At 54.5% G+C, this 17,630-nt stretch overlaps 2 protein-coding genes across 2 annotated transcripts in view; both read left to right on the plus strand.

The window, feature by feature from the left end:
• The first annotated feature begins 5,022 nt into the window (after positions 1-5,022).
• On the plus strand, positions 5,023-12,650 carry LOC144932730 (uncharacterized). The gene is made up of 3 exons (XM_078857118.1): positions 5,023-5,656; positions 6,949-7,122; positions 11,570-12,650. Exons 2-3 carry the CDS (start codon positions 7,040-7,042, stop codon positions 12,648-12,650), a joined length of 1,164 nt encoding a protein of 387 aa, XP_078713244.1. The 5' UTR covers positions 5,023-5,656; positions 6,949-7,039.
• SYT17 (synaptotagmin 17) overlaps positions 12,503-17,630 on the plus strand; it is a 36,179-nt gene continuing 31,051 nt past the window's right edge. The window contains exon 1 of the mRNA XM_078857116.1: positions 12,503-12,702. Within this exon, the coding sequence (XP_078713242.1) occupies positions 12,685-12,702 (18 nt within the window). The 5' untranslated portion in view covers positions 12,503-12,684. The remainder of the gene's footprint in view (positions 12,703-17,630) is intronic.

The raw sequence follows: 17,630 nt of genomic DNA on the forward strand, positions 1-17,630 counted from the left end.
TGCACAAGTATTGCCACCCCAATCGAGATAAGAGAAGGCGCCGTTGTGGCTAGGAGATGTTAACTACCTCGCCTGGTTTACAGGATGGTCGTGGGTTCGATCCCGACCCTGTATATTTGGGATTTTGCGTGTTTCTCTCCCCGTGGTCGCGTGGATTTTTCTCCGGGTCTTCCGGTTTATTCCCTCCACAATTAGAATCAACATCACGCGTTGGGAGCATTTGGCTACTGCAATAAATGTCCACACGTTGATAAGCCACTTCGTTGAGCTATCATAACGTGTGGCAAACTGGCTTCTGAAAAATAGCTTTTTAGCTCAGTGGGCCTCACCTGGTGAAATAAATACAGTAGTTAAGTTTTAGTTTAGTTTAGAAACAAACTCCAAAATCCACCGTGACACAGATCTTTGGGGCACATTGATAGAAGCAGCACACTACAGGATCACACAGCCATCCTTACAGGGCATCGTTATTTGGCTCGGCTCGGATTACATTAAAAGAGGGGTGAGCACATGGAAGACCTTGGATTGAGACCATCACAGACTGGATGGGGATTTAGACCGAAACCGGCTTGGTCCGTGAGGTGTCGCACGTGGCCCGATGCGCTCGTCGCTATGAGCGATGGGTGGGTGGCACGGGTGGGTGGATGGATGTGTTGGTGGGTGTGGGGGTGGGTGAGTGGATGGCCAAATGGATGTGTGGATGGATGTGTGGGTGGGTGGATGGAGGGTGGGTGGATGGGTAGATGGATGTGTGGGTGGGTGGATTTGTGGTTGGATGGGTGAATGGGTGGGTGGATGTGTGTGTGTGTGAGCAGCTCACACATCCTTGAAAGATCTGGACACATTCCCATCAGTGAGCTCCTCCGGCGGGCAAGGCTGCTTTGGCTGTATCATGTAGCCCGCATGCCCGGCCACCGCATGCCCGGCCACCGCATGCCCAAGCAGCTTCTGTTTGGCCGCATAGAGGGGGCTAAACGGGCACGGCACGGGCTGGAGATGAGATGGAGCTGATGCGTTACGGGAGGATGTTGAGCTGAGTGGACTTGCCGATGACCGGCACCAGCGGTGTCAAGATCGGCCTCTATGGAGGAGGCTCGTGAAGGACGCTGCTGGACAGTTGGAGGCAGTCGCCCTCCAACAACAAAGGAGGGCAGAGGAGCGACGCTCACAACAACGAGCGGAGCGCCGGGCGGATTAAATACAGCAAGTTGGCACAGTAGGGGGTACAGCTGGTGTGCATCTACCAGTCATCTCAGTCAGCCAACCCATGACACCTGCTGGGTCTGTCCCAATAGCCTCTGTCAGCGGGCCTTTGACACTTCACGTGGTAGCCTCAAAGTGCACCTAGCCTGGCACAGGCTAGGTGCACCGTCACTTAGTGGCGAATAGCGGGTGTTGGTATCTTATTTTGAATGTATATAGCGGCCTTGATTAAGGCGCTGAACAAATAATTAGCTCTTTGTCGATGTGTTGAAGGCTCAAGTTGGAGGCTAGAGGGGATGATGATAATGAACGACCATTGCTGTTGAAACAACACGCAGCGGTTAAGCGTCTGTGATCGTTTGCCCCCTATGTGTTTGTACAGTATATATATGTTTACTGTATTTGTGTATGTTTTTGGCACCGTTAAATCGATGTGCCTATATAGGTTTGCTCGGAAGATCGGCGGTGTTGGTAAAGGCATATCGTAAAGGGAGTGAGGCAATTGATACATCTAAATGATGTGTTTTCAACAAAAAATAACCTCATCAATAACACAGCCCACTTAAAGACCGGCACGTATACACGGATTGCATCAAGGTGCACCTAGCATGGCACACGCGGCGTGATGATGAACCAACGGCGGTTGTTGTTGTTGTTGTCGTATAGATGTCGACATCCTTCACACTGCTTCTAGAATAAACGTATAATTACGATAAGTAGCGTTCTGTATTGTTTTGCCTTGAGCACAGGGAGAAGTGTGTCCCCTCCCCCATGGGGGGGCAATCCCAAGGGGGGGCAACCCCATGGGGGGGGGGCAACCCCATGGGGGGGCAACCCCAAGGGGGGGGCAACTCCATGGGGGGGGGGGGGCAACCCCAAGAGGGGGCAACCCCATGGGTGGACAACCCCATGGGGGGGCAACCCCAAGAGGGGGCAACCCCATGGGGGGGCAATCCCAAGGGTGGACAACCCCATGGGTGGACAACCCCATGGGGGGGCAACCCCAAGGGGGGGGCAACCCCATGGGGGGACAACCCTATGGGGGGGCAACCCCAAGGGGGGCAACCCCATGGGGGGGGGCAACCCCATGGGGGGCTCTGCGGGTTTTGGGGGTTGAAATTTTTGGCACCAAAAATAAAATCTCCTCGTGCACACGCGGGGCGGGGGGCGGGGCGGGGGGCGGGGCGAGTCCCCCTCCCCCCCCATCGTGGGGGAGGTGGTAGGGGGGGCGGTGGGGTAGGGGGGGTGAGGGGGTAGGGGGGTAGGGGGGCGGTGGGGTAGGAGGGGTGAGGGGTAGGGGGGGTGAGGTGGTAGAGGGGGAGGGGGTAGGGTAGAGGGGGTAGGGGGGGCAGTGGGGTAGGAGGGTGAAGGGGTAGGGGGGCGGTGGGGTAGGAGGGGTGAGAGGGTAGGGGGGGCGGTGGGGTAGGAGGGGTGAGAGGGTAGGGGGGGCGGTGGGGTAGGAGGGGTGAGAGGGTAGGGGGGGCAGTGGGGTAGGAGGGTGAAGGGGTAGGGGGGCGGTGGGGTAGGAGGGGTGAGAGGGTAGGGGGGGCGGTGGGGTAGGAGGGGTGAGAGGGTAGGGGGGGCGGTGGGGTAGGAGGGGTGAGAGGGGCGGGGTGCGCATCAGGAGGAGAGGGCAGAGAGGGGAGACAGAGCGACGGGGGGAGAGGGGAGAGAGTGGCAGCGGGGGGGGGGGAGACCTCGCGAGGTGCGAGATGGAGGGAGGGGAGAGATGGGGAAGGGAGGGCGGCAGAGAGAAAGAGAGAGAGGTTAGCGAGGGCGATGGGGGAGAGGGAGCTGGGGGAGAGAGATGAGAATGGAAAGAGGAGGAGGGGGGGGGATCCACCCGTGGGAGAGGAGGGTGGGGGGGCGCATCAGGTTGTCGGGGAGAGAGAGAGGGGGGGAGATGGAGCAGTGGGCGATGGAGGAGGCCGTGTGCTCGGTGGCAGAAGACGGGGAGCTCTGCATGCTGATGTGAGCTACCCGTCGGTGGCCGTAGGACAGCGAGAAGGGCTGGGTGCAGATGCAGCACTTGTCGTAGTTTTAAAAAAAAACATTACAAATGTTACATAGAAAACAGGGGGAACATAGACATGCAGTAGGGAGAGAGGGGGTAGAGAGAGGGGGGGTAAGAAGGAGGAGAGCAGAGCGTGACATCTTTTGTGAAATCTTTTATTTAAAAACGGGGGGGGGGGGGGCACATAAAGCAAAGCGTTTGAAAAAACCCCCGAAATGATGAACGAAGCAAAGTGCCGACTACACCGAGCATCTTCTTGTTTCCTCTGATCGTAAAAACAAAAGAGAGCGCGCGAGGTGCGAGATGGAGGGAGGGAAGAGATGGGGGAGGGATGGAGGGAGAGAGGTTAGAAAGGTAGATGGGGGAGAGAGATGGGGGAGAGGGCGGGGGGCAGAGGTTAGAGAGAGAGTGGGAGATGTGGAGGGAGGGAAGAGATGGGGGAGGGAGGGAGAGAGGTTAGAAAGGGAGATGGGGGAGAGAGATGGGGGAGAGGGGTGGGGGGCAGAGGTTAGAGAGAGAGAGTGGGAGATGTGGAGGGAGGGAAGAGATGGGGGAGGGAGGGAGAGAGGTTAGAAAGGGAGATGGGGGAGAGAGATGGGGGAGAGGGGTGGGGGGCAGAGGTTAGAGAGAGAGTGGGAGATGTGGAGGGAGGGAAAATTGAAAAGGGAGGCGGGGAAGGAGAGAGGAAAGAGGGGGAGAGTGGGAGGGAGAGGGGAGACAGAAGATGAAAAAATATGTCGAGCGTGAGCATATGGTGCGAGAGATATGGGGGAGAGATAATATAATTGGAGGAGAGAGGGGGGGGGCAGGTGGAAAGGAAAGAGAGTGAGCGAGAGGTGGGGGTTCACATAAAGCAAAGTTTAAATAAAAATAATTACGAAATGATGAACGAAGCAAAGTGCCGACTACACCGAGCATCTTCTTGTTTCCACTGATCGTAAAAAAAGAGAGACAAGAAGGAAATCAAGAGAGAGGAATTGGAGTGAGATAAAGAGAGGGCGACTCTTGCATGCGAGCGAGGGAGAGCGATAGAGAGAGAGAGAGAGTGTGAGGGGAGAGCATTCGGGAATATTTGCGAAAGATAGATAGAGTGAGGTTGTCCAATACTAGAAAGGCAGGGTGGAGAGCGAGCTGAGTGGAGGGAGAGCTGCAGGTATAGAGAAGAACGGGGGCAGCTGCCGGGAGAGACGGGAGAGCGAATCGAGAGAGGAATAGAAGAGCTCTTGAGAGAGAATAGAGAGAGAGAGGGAGAGAGGCAAAGGGAGAGCTTTAATGAAGAGGGGAGAGGGTGGGCAAGCTGTATGGAGAGATAGCAAAGAGAGCTCTGTTGGGAGAAAGCGAAGGGAGAGGGGGGAAAACATCGAGAGAGGGAAGGCGAAAGGGAGAGCGAGAAATAAGAGAGCGAGAGAGAGCGAGAGAGGGGGAGAGAGAGAGAGCTGTAGGGAGAGTTGCAGAGAGAGTGGAGGGGAGAGCTGTAGGGAGAGCGAGAAGAGAGGGTGAAGGGGGAGCTGTAGGGAGAGGGGGAGAGAGAGAGAGTACAGGGGAAAGCTGTAGGGAGAGTTGCAGAGAGAGTGGAGGGGAGAGCTGTAGGGAGAGTTGCAGAGAGAGTGGAGGGGAGAGCTGTAGGGAGAGCGAAAAATTTTTTACGAAATGATGAACGAAACAAAGTGCCGAATACACCGAGCATCTTCTTGTTTCCACTGATCGTAAAAAAAAAGAGAGGGTGAAGGGGGAGCTGTAGGGAGAGGGGGAGAGAGAGAGAGTACAGGGGAGAGCTGTAGGGAGAGCGAGAAGAGAGAGCGAGGAGGGGGGAGCTGGAGGGAGAGCGAGAGAGTGGAGAGCTGTAGGGAGCGCTGGAGAGAGAGAGCGAGAAGAGAGAGTGGAGGGAGAGCGAGAGAGTGGAGAGCTGTAGGGAGAGAGCGAGAAGAGAGAGCGAGGAGGGGGGAGCTGGAGGGAGAGCGAGAGAGTGGAGAGCTGTAGGGAGAGAGCGAGAAGAGAGAGCGAGGAGGGGGGAGCTGGAGGGAGAGCGAGAGAGTGGAGAGCTGTAGGGAGAGAGCGAGAAGAGAGAGCGAGGAGGGGGGAGCTGGAGGGAGCGCGCAGGGCATCGCCTCTCCGCGGCGGGACGCATGGCGGGCGAGTGCACGCGATGAAGGAGGAAACAAGATGAAGATGTGGCGACGGGCAGGAGGAGGAGGATGGTGCGTGAGGGGATCTGGCTCAACTTGGAATCAACATGTAGCAGCAGCAGCAGCAGCATCGCACGCGTATACATCGCGAACAATTAACGACGACGACGACGACAATATTGATCATTAAAAGAACAACAAGCAACAGTAGCCCCGTCATTTCAAACGAACCGCACGCACGAACCGGCGTTGACCTCAAATTGAGGTCGCGGTGAAGAGAGAGAGAGACACACACAGGGGAAGCATTCAGCAGGTGAGCGTGTTTCATTCCCTCAAATGTAACCTACATTGCGTGCTAAATACGGTCATTTAGATACGCGCCCACGGTACGATATGATATGTATAAATGTTACCATTGTTTTGGGGGTTGTTCTGGAGTTGTATCTGCATTTTTCTACGTGCATTACCCCCCCCCCCCTAACCCCCTAACCCCCAGCTTCGTGCTTTTGAAACGGGTCAAAATGTGCATTCGAATGGCCGGTCAACATCGTGAGTCCCACTTCACGGCGGCATCGCCGTGACGCCGACGTCCTTGTAGTTGTTGTCGTTATAATAATAACAATGATGATGATGATTATGTGTGGCCGTGGTGGTGGTGGTGGTGGTGTTGTTGGGACGATTAAACCGTCCCCGCCTCCCCCGTCCCTCCACCCTCTGGAAAGTCCTCCAGGCGGCGGGGGCCATCACTAGATGCTGTAGGGGAAAACGAGCCGCTCCCCCCATTAAAAGAGTGGCATTGCGTGTCGAAGAGACATCTGGAGAATATATATTATATACCCACATATGTATATGTTTTTTTTTTCCGCTGTCGCGTGTGATAATGCTTTGGCAGCGTAAATTATAATTAAAAAAACAAACTAAACACATTTGTCAAAAAACACTGCCCTCACGTGAATATATATGCGCGTGGTTTGCGACGTTTCGGCCAATGGGCCCTTCTTTCATAGTTCACAGCAGAGAGAGAGGGAGAGACACATTCGTGGCCGGAGCGAGAGGCTGGACCAAACATTTTCGTTGCTCAAACCCCCGCCACCACCACCCACCGCCCCGAATCGATGACGTGATGGGGGATGTTGTGCAGTCGTCGGTGACCGGAATGGGACCATGAAATTCATTCGCACGCCACAGGTTTGGTGGATTTGAACGGAGGCAATCAGTTCACCTTGGGACAGGTGTATCTGGCATGGCGCCGTTATGGGACCTCTGAGAGAGGGAGACAGACGAATACAAACACAACACCCAGAACCGAGGGCTTATAATAAACGCGTGCGCTCAACAGGACTGGCTAGACGTATCTGACATGGCCATGACGAGACCTTCGAGAGAAGGGAAGAGAGGCAACACGCTCCGGTGGATCTGTGGTGCTGTTGGTTTGGTGTCTCGGACGTGGCCATCGTGAACACAAAATGACATAAACATCCAGCTCCAGGGACTTGGGGCTCTGCCGATGATGAACCAATGGAGAGAGAGGAGAGCGTGACACACAACAACCGCCATTCGCCACTAAGTGGTGGTGACGTCACCACGGCGCTTGTGCCAGGCTAGGTGCACGTTGAGGCAACGTGAAGCTTCGAACGCCCGCTGGCAGGAGGGTCACGGGGCAGACCCAGCAGGTGCCACGGGTCGACTGACTGAGATGACTGGACCGATGCAGCCCACCTGTGCCCCATACTGTGCCAACTTGCTGCGCTTTAGCCACCCGGCGCTCCGCTCGTTGTTGTGAGGGTGACACACACACACACATACGTAGACCCAGGATTTGAAACCCGGTACTGTGTGGTACCGTGTTTGGCTCTGGCTCCGACACGGCTATCGTGAAGCCACGTAGTCACACAACCCCTGTCGTGCACGCGTGAGCGTTCGTCTCCATTGGGTCCGAGATTAATAAGTGGTGGTGGGGGGGGTCATTGCTAATGAAATTGTTTAAATAGCGGCGATTAAGAAGCCAACATTTTCTGTCTGAAACTCCGTTGAAGCGTGCTAATTTGTGCGCTCGTGTAAACTGTGTACTGTAAACATGAATAGAGTCCTCACATTGCAACGTATGTGTATTGAATAACGTAAAAATCTATGTATGTTTTTTTTTAAAAAGGAAAACCTAAACTGAGTGTCAGGACTTTCGTTTACAATTGGAGATGTTCGGCAAAATTCCTCGGCCGATCTCTGGATGGCTCCAGTAATCTTAATTGAGAATCAGAAAGAACAAAAATCATAAAACTACCAATTGGTTAATTGTTCTGACACCAGAGGGAGGCTATACAAATCATAGCTCTGTTTTAATATCACTACATCTTTTATTTTACCAGGTAAGGCACACCGAGCTCAAATTTAAAGCTCTTTTTTCAGAAGCGAACCTGGCCAGTCGCAAACGACAAGCTCAACGAAGTGGCTCAATTAATTATCATCACCGCGTGAAAATTGATAGCGGCCGAATGACTCTAAACGCCTGACGTTGATTCTAAACGTGGAAAAGGCGCGTTTAAGGACCCCGGAGAAAAATCCACCTGTGCGTTTGTTGACTCCACGGCAGAGTTCGCAAACGGGTTTTGATTCCTTACCCGTACCCGTACCCGGCCGCACCAGGGTCGCAAATGGGTACCTGTACCCGGCCGGGTACGGGTACCCGTTCCCTACCCGTACCCGTATCCTACCCGAAATGAGTGACAAACAGTTACTCACTAGTGACTCACGGCCTACCCGTACCCGTACCCGACCGCACCAGGGTCGCAAACAGGTATCCCGTACCTGGCCGGGTACGGGGAGCCGGGTATCGGGTAGGGTACGGGTATCGGGTACCCGGTTGCGACCTCTGCTCCACGGCAGTCTCTCGTGACAATCTCCCTGGCAGGAGAGGTTGCAGCCGCTTGTGATACAGCGCGCTGATGGCAAAGGGAGTGTGTGCATCGCGTAAAGAGATGTCAACTACCTCGCCTGGTATACAGGAGGTCGGCATGGTGCACGAGGGGGTCGGTGGCCGCCACCACGCACGGCCGCTTCTGTCTCCCCAGTGGCGATGTTTACACACAGCACCAGGTACTCATTTGAGGCTGAGTCGTCCTAGGGGAGGCCCAGGAGCGGTTCAGATAATCGTCACTTGGTGTTGACCGTGAGCGGGAATCGAACTCGGGTGGCCGGGTTCGTAGCGCTAGGGTAGCGAGATGTTAACTACTTCGCCAGGTATACAGGAGGATCCTAGCAGGATCCGAGGTTCGATTCCAACCCTGACGCCTGCTGCTGTATATTTGGAGTTTGCTGTATCTCTCTCCCCGTGGTCGCGTGGATTTTTCTCCGAGTCCTCCGGTTTCCCCCTCCACGTTTGGAATCAAACGTCACGCGTTTAGAGTTATTTGGCTTCTATAAATGTCCACGTGATGGTAAGCCACTTAGTTGAGCTATCATTGTGTGTGTGGCTCGTGTGCAGGGTGTTTGTGTGTGTGTGGGGCATGTGCAGGGTGTGTGTGTGTGTGTTTGTGGGACGTGCAGGGTGTGTGTGTGTGGGGCATGTGCAGGGTGTGTGAGTGTGTGTGGGGCATGTGCAGGGTGTGTGAGTGGGGCATGTGCAGGGTGTGTGAGTGTGTGTGGGGCATGTGCAGGGCAGGGTGTGTGTGTGTTTGTGGGACGTGCAGGGTGTGTGTGTGTGGGGCATGTGCAGGGTGTGTGTGTGTGGGGCATGTGCATGGTGTGTGTGTGTGGGGCATGTGCAGGGTGTGTGTGTGGGGCATGTGCAGGATGTGTGTGTGTGTGGCATGTGCAGGGTGTGTGTGTGTGTGGGGCATGTGCAGTGGGTGTGTGAGTGTGTTTGTGGGGCACGTGGAGGGTGTGTGAGTGTGTGTGTGTGGGGCACGTGCAGGGTGTGTGTGTGTGGGGGGCATGTGCAGGGTGTGTGTGTGTGTGGCATGTGCAGGGTGTGTGTATGTGTGTGGGGCATGTGCAGGGTGTGTGTGTGTGTGGCATGTGCAGAGTGTGTGTGTTTGTGGGACGTGCAGGGTGTGTGTGTGTGTGGGGCATGTGCAGGGTGTGTGTGTGTGGGGCATGTGCAGGGTGTGTGAGTGTGTGTGGGGCATGTGCAGGGTGTGTGAGTGTGTGTGGGGCATGTGCAGGGTGTGTGTGTGTGGGGCATGTGCAGGGTGTGTGAGTGTGTGTGGGGCATGTGCAGGGTGTGTGTGTGTGGGGCATGTGCAGGGTGTGTGAGTGTGTGTGGGGCATGTGCAGGGTGTGTGTGTGTGGGGCATGTGCAGGGTGTGTGTGAGTGTGTGGGGCATGTGCAGGGTGTGTGTGTGTGGGGCATGTGCAGGGTGTGTGAGTGTGTGTGGGGCATGTGCAGGGTGTGTGAGTGTGTGTGGGGCATGTGCAGGGTGTGTGTGTGTGTGGGGCATGTGCAGGGTGTGTGAGTGTGTGTGGGGCATGTGCAGGGTGTGTGTGTGTGTGGGGCATGTGCAGGGTGTGTGAGTGTGTGTGGGGCATGTGCAGGGTGTGTGAGTGTGTGGGGCATGTGCAGGGTGTGTGAGTGTGTGTGGGGCATGTGCAGGGTGTGTGTGTGTGGGGCATGTGCAGGGTGTGTGAGTGTCTGTGGGGCATGTGCAGGGTGTGTGTGTGTGTGGGGCATGTGCAGGGTGTGTGTGTGTGGGGCATGTGCAGGGTGTGTGTGTGTGTGGGGCATGTGCAGGGTGTATGAGTGTGTGTGGGGCATGTGCAGGGTGTGTGGGGGGCAGGTGCAGGGTGTGTGTGTGTGTGGCTCAGGTGTAGGGTGTGTGTGTGTGGGGCATGTGCAGAATGTGTGTGTGTGTGTGGCTCATGTGCAGGGTGTGTGTGTGTGTGGGGCATGTGCAGGGTATGTGTGGCTCATGTGCAGGGTGTGTGTGGCTTATGTGCAGGGTGTGTGTGTGTGTGTGGGGCATGTGCAGGGTGTGTGTGTGGCTCATGTGCAGGGTGTGTGTGTGTGTGGGGCATGTGCAGGGTGTGCGTGGCTCATGTGCAGGATGTGTGTGGCTCATGTGCAGGGTGTGTGTGTGTGTGGGGCATGTGCAGGATGTGTGTGTGTGGGACATGTGCAGGGTGTGTGTGGCTCATGTGCAGTGTGTGTGTGTGTGGGGCATGTGCAGGGTGTGAGTGTGTGTGGGGCATGTGCAGGGTGTGTGTGTGTGGGGCATGTGCAGGGTGTGTGAGTGTATGTGGCTCATGTGCAGGGTGTGTGTGGGGGCATGTGCAGGGTGTGTGTGTGTGCAGTGTGTGAGTGTGTGTGTGGCTCATGTGCAGGATGTGTGTGTGGGGCATGTGCAGGGTGTGTGAGTGTGTGTGGGGCATGTGCAGGGTGTGTGTGTGTGGGGCATGTGTAGGGTGTGCGTGTGGGCAGGTCGCTTCTCAGTGGTTGGTGCCTTACCCTGTAAAAAAATGTATCATTTAGTTTGATGATGCAGCAGTGTGGATTTGTCATCCCGTCTGTGTATCGCAGCTCTGCGTGCTGTCCGTCACCTTGTGTGTGTGCTCCGTGAGGTTTTCTCCTAACACTGCACTGCCCACCCCACTCCAGACTTCCTCCCGAACGAAACCGAACCAACTTCACTTGACAAGCAACTGGCCCCAAAGTATCCCAAATGTAGCAAGTGCAACTCTTGCAAACGAGTCTTGAGACTCACCGAGACCTTTCCTGGATAAAATGAATGCATCTATCCTTGACCTCCATTGGTCAAGGAAAGACGGGTCCCCGTCATCGGAACGTGGATCCATCATTATCATTATCATCAGCTGCAGCGTGATATGCAACAGGTGGACACCTTCTGCTACACACAGATAGATACATTTAGACATGGTCCATTAGAGTCCTGTATTGGTCAAGGATAGACGTGTCTCCGTCATCGGAATGTGGATCCATCATTATCATCATCAGCTGCAGCGTGATCTGCAACGGGTGGGCACTTTCTGCTACACACAGATAGATACACTTAGACATGGTCCATTAGAGTCCTGCATTGATCAAGGATAGACGGGTTCCCGCCATCGGAATGTGGATCTATCATTATCATCATCATCATCATCAGCTGCAACAGGTGGGCACGTGCCGTCTCGCACAGCAGCGACGCTGGCGGCCTCGAAACGGCAACCACAGCGACCGCTGCGGTAATAACTCCCTGAACCCCTCGCCCCGGACTCGAACCCTGACCCACAGAGAACGCCGGGGACTCGCGTGCTTCACCTCCACCATCAACTGCCACGAACCCCCATCAACACCACCACCACCATCACCATCAGCAACCTCCTCCTCCATCATCACCAAGCTCCTCCTCCACCACCAACCACCATCCTCCACCATCACCAACCTCCTGCACCACCATCACCACCACCATCCTCCTCCTCCATCACCAACCACCATCCTCCTCCATCACCAACCTCCTCCACCACCATCACCTCCACCATTACCAACCTCCTCCACCATCCTCCACCATCACCTCCACCATCACCAACCTCCCCCTCCACCATCACCAACCTCCCCCTCCACCATCACCTCCACCATCACCACCACCATCCTCCTCCATCACCAACCTCCTCCTCCACCATCACCAAGCTCCTCCACCATCACCACCACCACCTCCACCATCCTCCACCATCACCAACCTCCTCCTCCACCATCACCAAGCTCCTCCACCATCACCACCACCACCTCCACCATCCTCCACCATCACCAACCTCCCCCTCCACCATCACCTCCACCATCACCACCACCACCATCACCACCATCACCAACCTCCCCCTCCACCATCACCAAGCTCCTCCACCATCACCACCATCACCAACCTCCCCCTCCACCATCACCTCCACCATCACCAACCTCCACCATCACCTCCACCATCACCAACCTCCCCCTCCACCATCACCTCCACCATCACCAACCTCCACCATCACCACCATCACCAACCTCCCCCTCCACCATCACCTCCACCATCACCAACCTCCACCATCACCACCATCACCAACCTCCACCATCACCACCATCACCAACCTCCCCCTCCACCATCACCTCCACCATCACCAACCTCCACCATCACCACCATCACCAACCTCCCCCTCCACCATCACCAACCTCCACCATCACCTCCACCATCACCAACCTCCCCCTCCACCATCACCAAGCTCCTCCACCATCACCAACCTCCCCCTCCACCATCACCAACCTCCCCCTCCACCATCACCAAGCTCCTCCAGCCGACGAGTCTCGGAGCATCGACTGCAAGACGTGGGCGGCGCCATGAGCGGCGGTGAGCGCCGGACTGCAGGCAGCCGTCGATGATGTCTTACGTGCAGGTGTGTGGTGCGTGCACGCGCGCGTCTGTGCCGACACGAAGGAGACAAAGGCGGCCGGGCGTGGTGCTGGCCACCCCCCCCCCCCCCCTTTTCCCCCTCGTGCGCCGTGCCGGCATTGGATAATAGCACTTGCCCCCCCCCCCCCCCTCTCCAACAGTCTGTCGAGGCTATACGGGGGATCTTTGTCTTTGTGTGGACCCACACTAGGGAGGCAAAGGCGGTCGGGCGTGGTGCCTGGCCACCCAGCACCCCCTCGTGCGCTGTGCCGGCCTTCATAGGTGGTGCTACTCGCTAACAGCACTTGCCCCCAATAAGTCTGTTAAGGCTACACGGGGAGTCTTTGTCTTTGTTTGTATCGTCACTGGGGAGACAAAGGCGGCCGGGCGTGGTGCCGGTCACCCAGCACCGCCTCGTGCGCCGATACGGGCGATCTTCGTATCCTCCACTCCTAGGTCGACTCAGCCCGAAACGTGGTGAGCGTAAAGATCACCACCGGCTATAGGAGGGTAGGGGACGGCGGAGGTGTTGGTATCGGTGTTGTTGTTCTCCGCTTGCTGCATATCGCAGCCATCACCACCGTCATCAGCGGCCACGGTCAATCCACCTGCGGATGAAATCCTCCCGAAGCCGCCGTCACCTGTAGCGTGAACGCGCGCGCGTGCGTGTATGACGCATTGCACCTTAATAGGTGCTCGCTAAATACAAAGTTTATTTGCCTTCCCCGCTGTAGCCTTACAACAGAGTGCTGGGGGCAAGTGCTGTTAGCGAGCGGCCATCTGTGAAGGGGTTGGGTGAGTGGTCAACACCACGCCCGGCCGCCTTTGTCTTCCCAGTGCTGATGTTTACACGCCGCAACAGGTGCGCGCTTATTTAAGGCTGAGTCGACCTGGGGGAGGGGGTGGGATCCTCAGGACCGGTTCAGATAGTCGTCACTTGGTGTTGGCCGTGAGCGGGAAATCGAACTCGGGTCGCCGGGTTCGTAGCGCAGCGCGCTGACCGCTGCACCACCGCTCCCCACAGACGACACAGACGACAGAGACAAAGATCCCCCGTATAGCCGTCAACTGGTGGGGCAAGTGCAGTTAGCGAGTAGCGCCTATGAAGGGCGGGACGGCAAAGACGACACATATACACACAGACGACACACACACAGACGACACACACACAGTAGACACACACACAGACGACACACACACACACACAGACGATACACACAGTAGACACACACACACAGACACACAGACACACACACAGTAGACACACACACAGACGACACACACACAGACACACACGATACACACAGTAGACACACACACACAGACACACAGACACACACACAGTAGACACACACACAGACGACACACACACACACACAGACGACACACACAGACATAGACGACACACACACACAGACGACACACACAGACATAGACGATACACACACACAGACGACACACACACACAGTAGACACACACACATACACACATAGACGATACACACAGGCGACACACACAGTAGACACACACACAGGCGACACACACAGACGATACAGACACACACAGTAGACACACACAGACGACACACACACAGACATAGACGACACACACACACAAACGACACACACACACAGACGACACACACACACAAACGACACACACACACAGACGACACACACACACAGACGACACACACAGACATAGACGATACACACAAACGACACACACACACAGACGATACACACACACAGACGACACACACACACAGACGACACACACACACAGACGACACACACACACAGACGACACACACAGACATAGACGATACACACAAACGACACACACACACAGTAGACACACACACACAAACGACACACACACAGACGACACACACACACAGACGACACACACACACAGTAGACACACACAGACATAGACGACACACACACACAGTAGACACACACACAGTAGACACACACACAGTAGACACACACACACACAGACGACACACACACACAGTAGACACACACAGACATAGATGACACACACACACAAACGACACACACACAGTAGACACACACACACAAACGACACACACACACAGACGACACACACACACAGACCACACACACACAGTAGACACACACAGACATAGACGACACACACACAGTAGACACACACACAGTAGACACACACACACAGACGACACACACACACAGACGACACACACACACAGTAGACACACACACACAGTAGACACACACAGACATAGACGACACACACACACAAACGACACACACACAGTAGACACACACACACAAACGACACACACACACAGACGACACACACACAGACCACACACACACAGTAGACACACACAGACATAGACGACACACACACAGTACACACACACACAGTAGACACACACACACAGTAGACACACACACACACAGACGACACACACACACAGTAGACACACACAGACATAGACGACGCACACACACAAACGACACACACACACAGTAGACACACACACACAAACGACACACACACACAGACGACACACACAAACGACACACACACACAGACGACACACACACGCAAACGACACACACATAGACGACACACACACAAACGACACACACACACAAACGACACACACATAGACGATACACACACAAACGACACACACACACAAACGACACACACATAGACGACACACACACACAAACGACACACACATAGACGACACACACACAAACGACACACACACGCAAACGACACACACATAGACGATACACACACAAACGACACACACACAAACGACACACACATAGACGACACACACACACAAACGACACACACACAGTAGACACACACACAGTAGACACACACACACAGACGACACACACACACAGACGACACACACACACAGTAGACACACACACACAGTAGACACACACAGACATAGACGACACACACACACAAACGACACACACACAGTAGACACACACACACAAACGACACACACACACAGACGACACACACACACAGACCACACACACACAGTAGACACACACAGACATAGACGACACACACACAGTACACACACACACAGTAGACACACACAGTAGACACACACACAGACGACACACACAAACAGTAGACACACACAGACATAGACGACACACACACACAAACGACACACACACACAGACGACACACACAAACGACACACACACACACAGACGACACACACACGCAAACGACACACACATAGACGACACACACACAAACGACACACACACACAAACGACACACACATAGACGATACACACACAAACGACACACACACACAAACGACACACACATAGACGACACACACACACAAACGACACACACATAGACGACACACACACAAACGACACACACACGCAAACGACACACACATAGACGATACACATACAAACGACACACACACACAAACGACACACACATAGACGACACACACACACAAACGACACACACATAGACGACACACACACAAACGACACACACACACAAACGACACACAAATAGACGATACACACACAAACGACACACATAGACGACACACACACAAACGACACACACACACTAGACACACACACAGTAGACACACACAGACAGACGATACACACACAGACGACACACACACAGACGACACACACACACAGACGACACAAACACAGTAGACACACACACAGTAGACACACACACAGGCGACACACACACAGTAGACACACACACACAAATGACACACAGACATAGACGACACACACACACAGTAGACACACACACACAGACAACACACACAGTAGACACACACACACAGTAGACACACACACACAGACGACACACACACAGACGACACACACACAGATGACACACACACACAGTAGACACACACAGTAGACACACACACACAAACGACACACACACACACAGACGACAGACACACACACAGTAGACACACACACATAGTAGACACACACACAGACGACACACACAGACATAGACGACACACATACACATAGTAGACACACACACAAACGACACACACACACAGACGACACACACAGACATAGACGACACACACACACAGACGACACACACACATAGACGATACACACACACTGTAGACACACACACACAGTAGACACACACATAGACGATACACACACACAAACGACACACACAGTAGACACACACACACAATAGACACACACACACACGCGACACACAGACGACACACACACACAGACGACACACACAGACACACACACACAGTACACACACACACAGTAGACACACACACACACAAACGACACACCCACAGACACAGTAGACACACACACAGTAGACACACACACACAGTAGACACACACACACAGACGACACACACACACAGACGACACACACACACACAGAGGACACCCACACACAGACGACACACACACAGTAGACACACACACACAGACGATACACACACACAGACGACACACACACACAGAGGACACACACACACAGACGACACACACACAGTAGACACACACACACAGACGATACACACACACAGACGACAGACACACACAGACGACACACACACACACAGTAGACACACACAGGCGACACACACACACAGTAGACACACACACAAATGACACACACACAGTAGACGCACACACACAGACTACACACACAGAGACGACACACACACACAGTAGACATACACACACAGACGACACACACACACAGTAGACATACACACACACACAGACGACACACACACAGACGACACACACACAGTAGACACACACACAGACGACACACACACAGACGACACACACACAGTAGACACACACACAGACGACACACACACAGACGACACA

The sequence above is a fragment of the Lampetra fluviatilis genome, chromosome 5, assembly GCF_964198595.1.
Source record: "Lampetra fluviatilis chromosome 5, kcLamFluv1.1, whole genome shotgun sequence".
NCBI classification, from domain to species: domain Eukaryota; kingdom Metazoa; phylum Chordata; class Hyperoartia; order Petromyzontiformes; family Petromyzontidae; genus Lampetra; species Lampetra fluviatilis.

What these genes read in the sequence shown, in the direction of transcription:
- LOC144932730 (XM_078857118.1), top strand. Translation starts at nt 7,040, where the DNA reads ATGACTGGACCGATGCAGCCCACCTGTGCCCCATACTGTGCCAACTTG. An exon ending in CCGGCGCTCCGCTCGTTGTT is followed by an intron (nt 7,123 to 11,569) that starts GTGAGGGTGACA and finishes CCTGACCCACAG; the next exon opens with AGAACGCCGGGGACTCGCGT.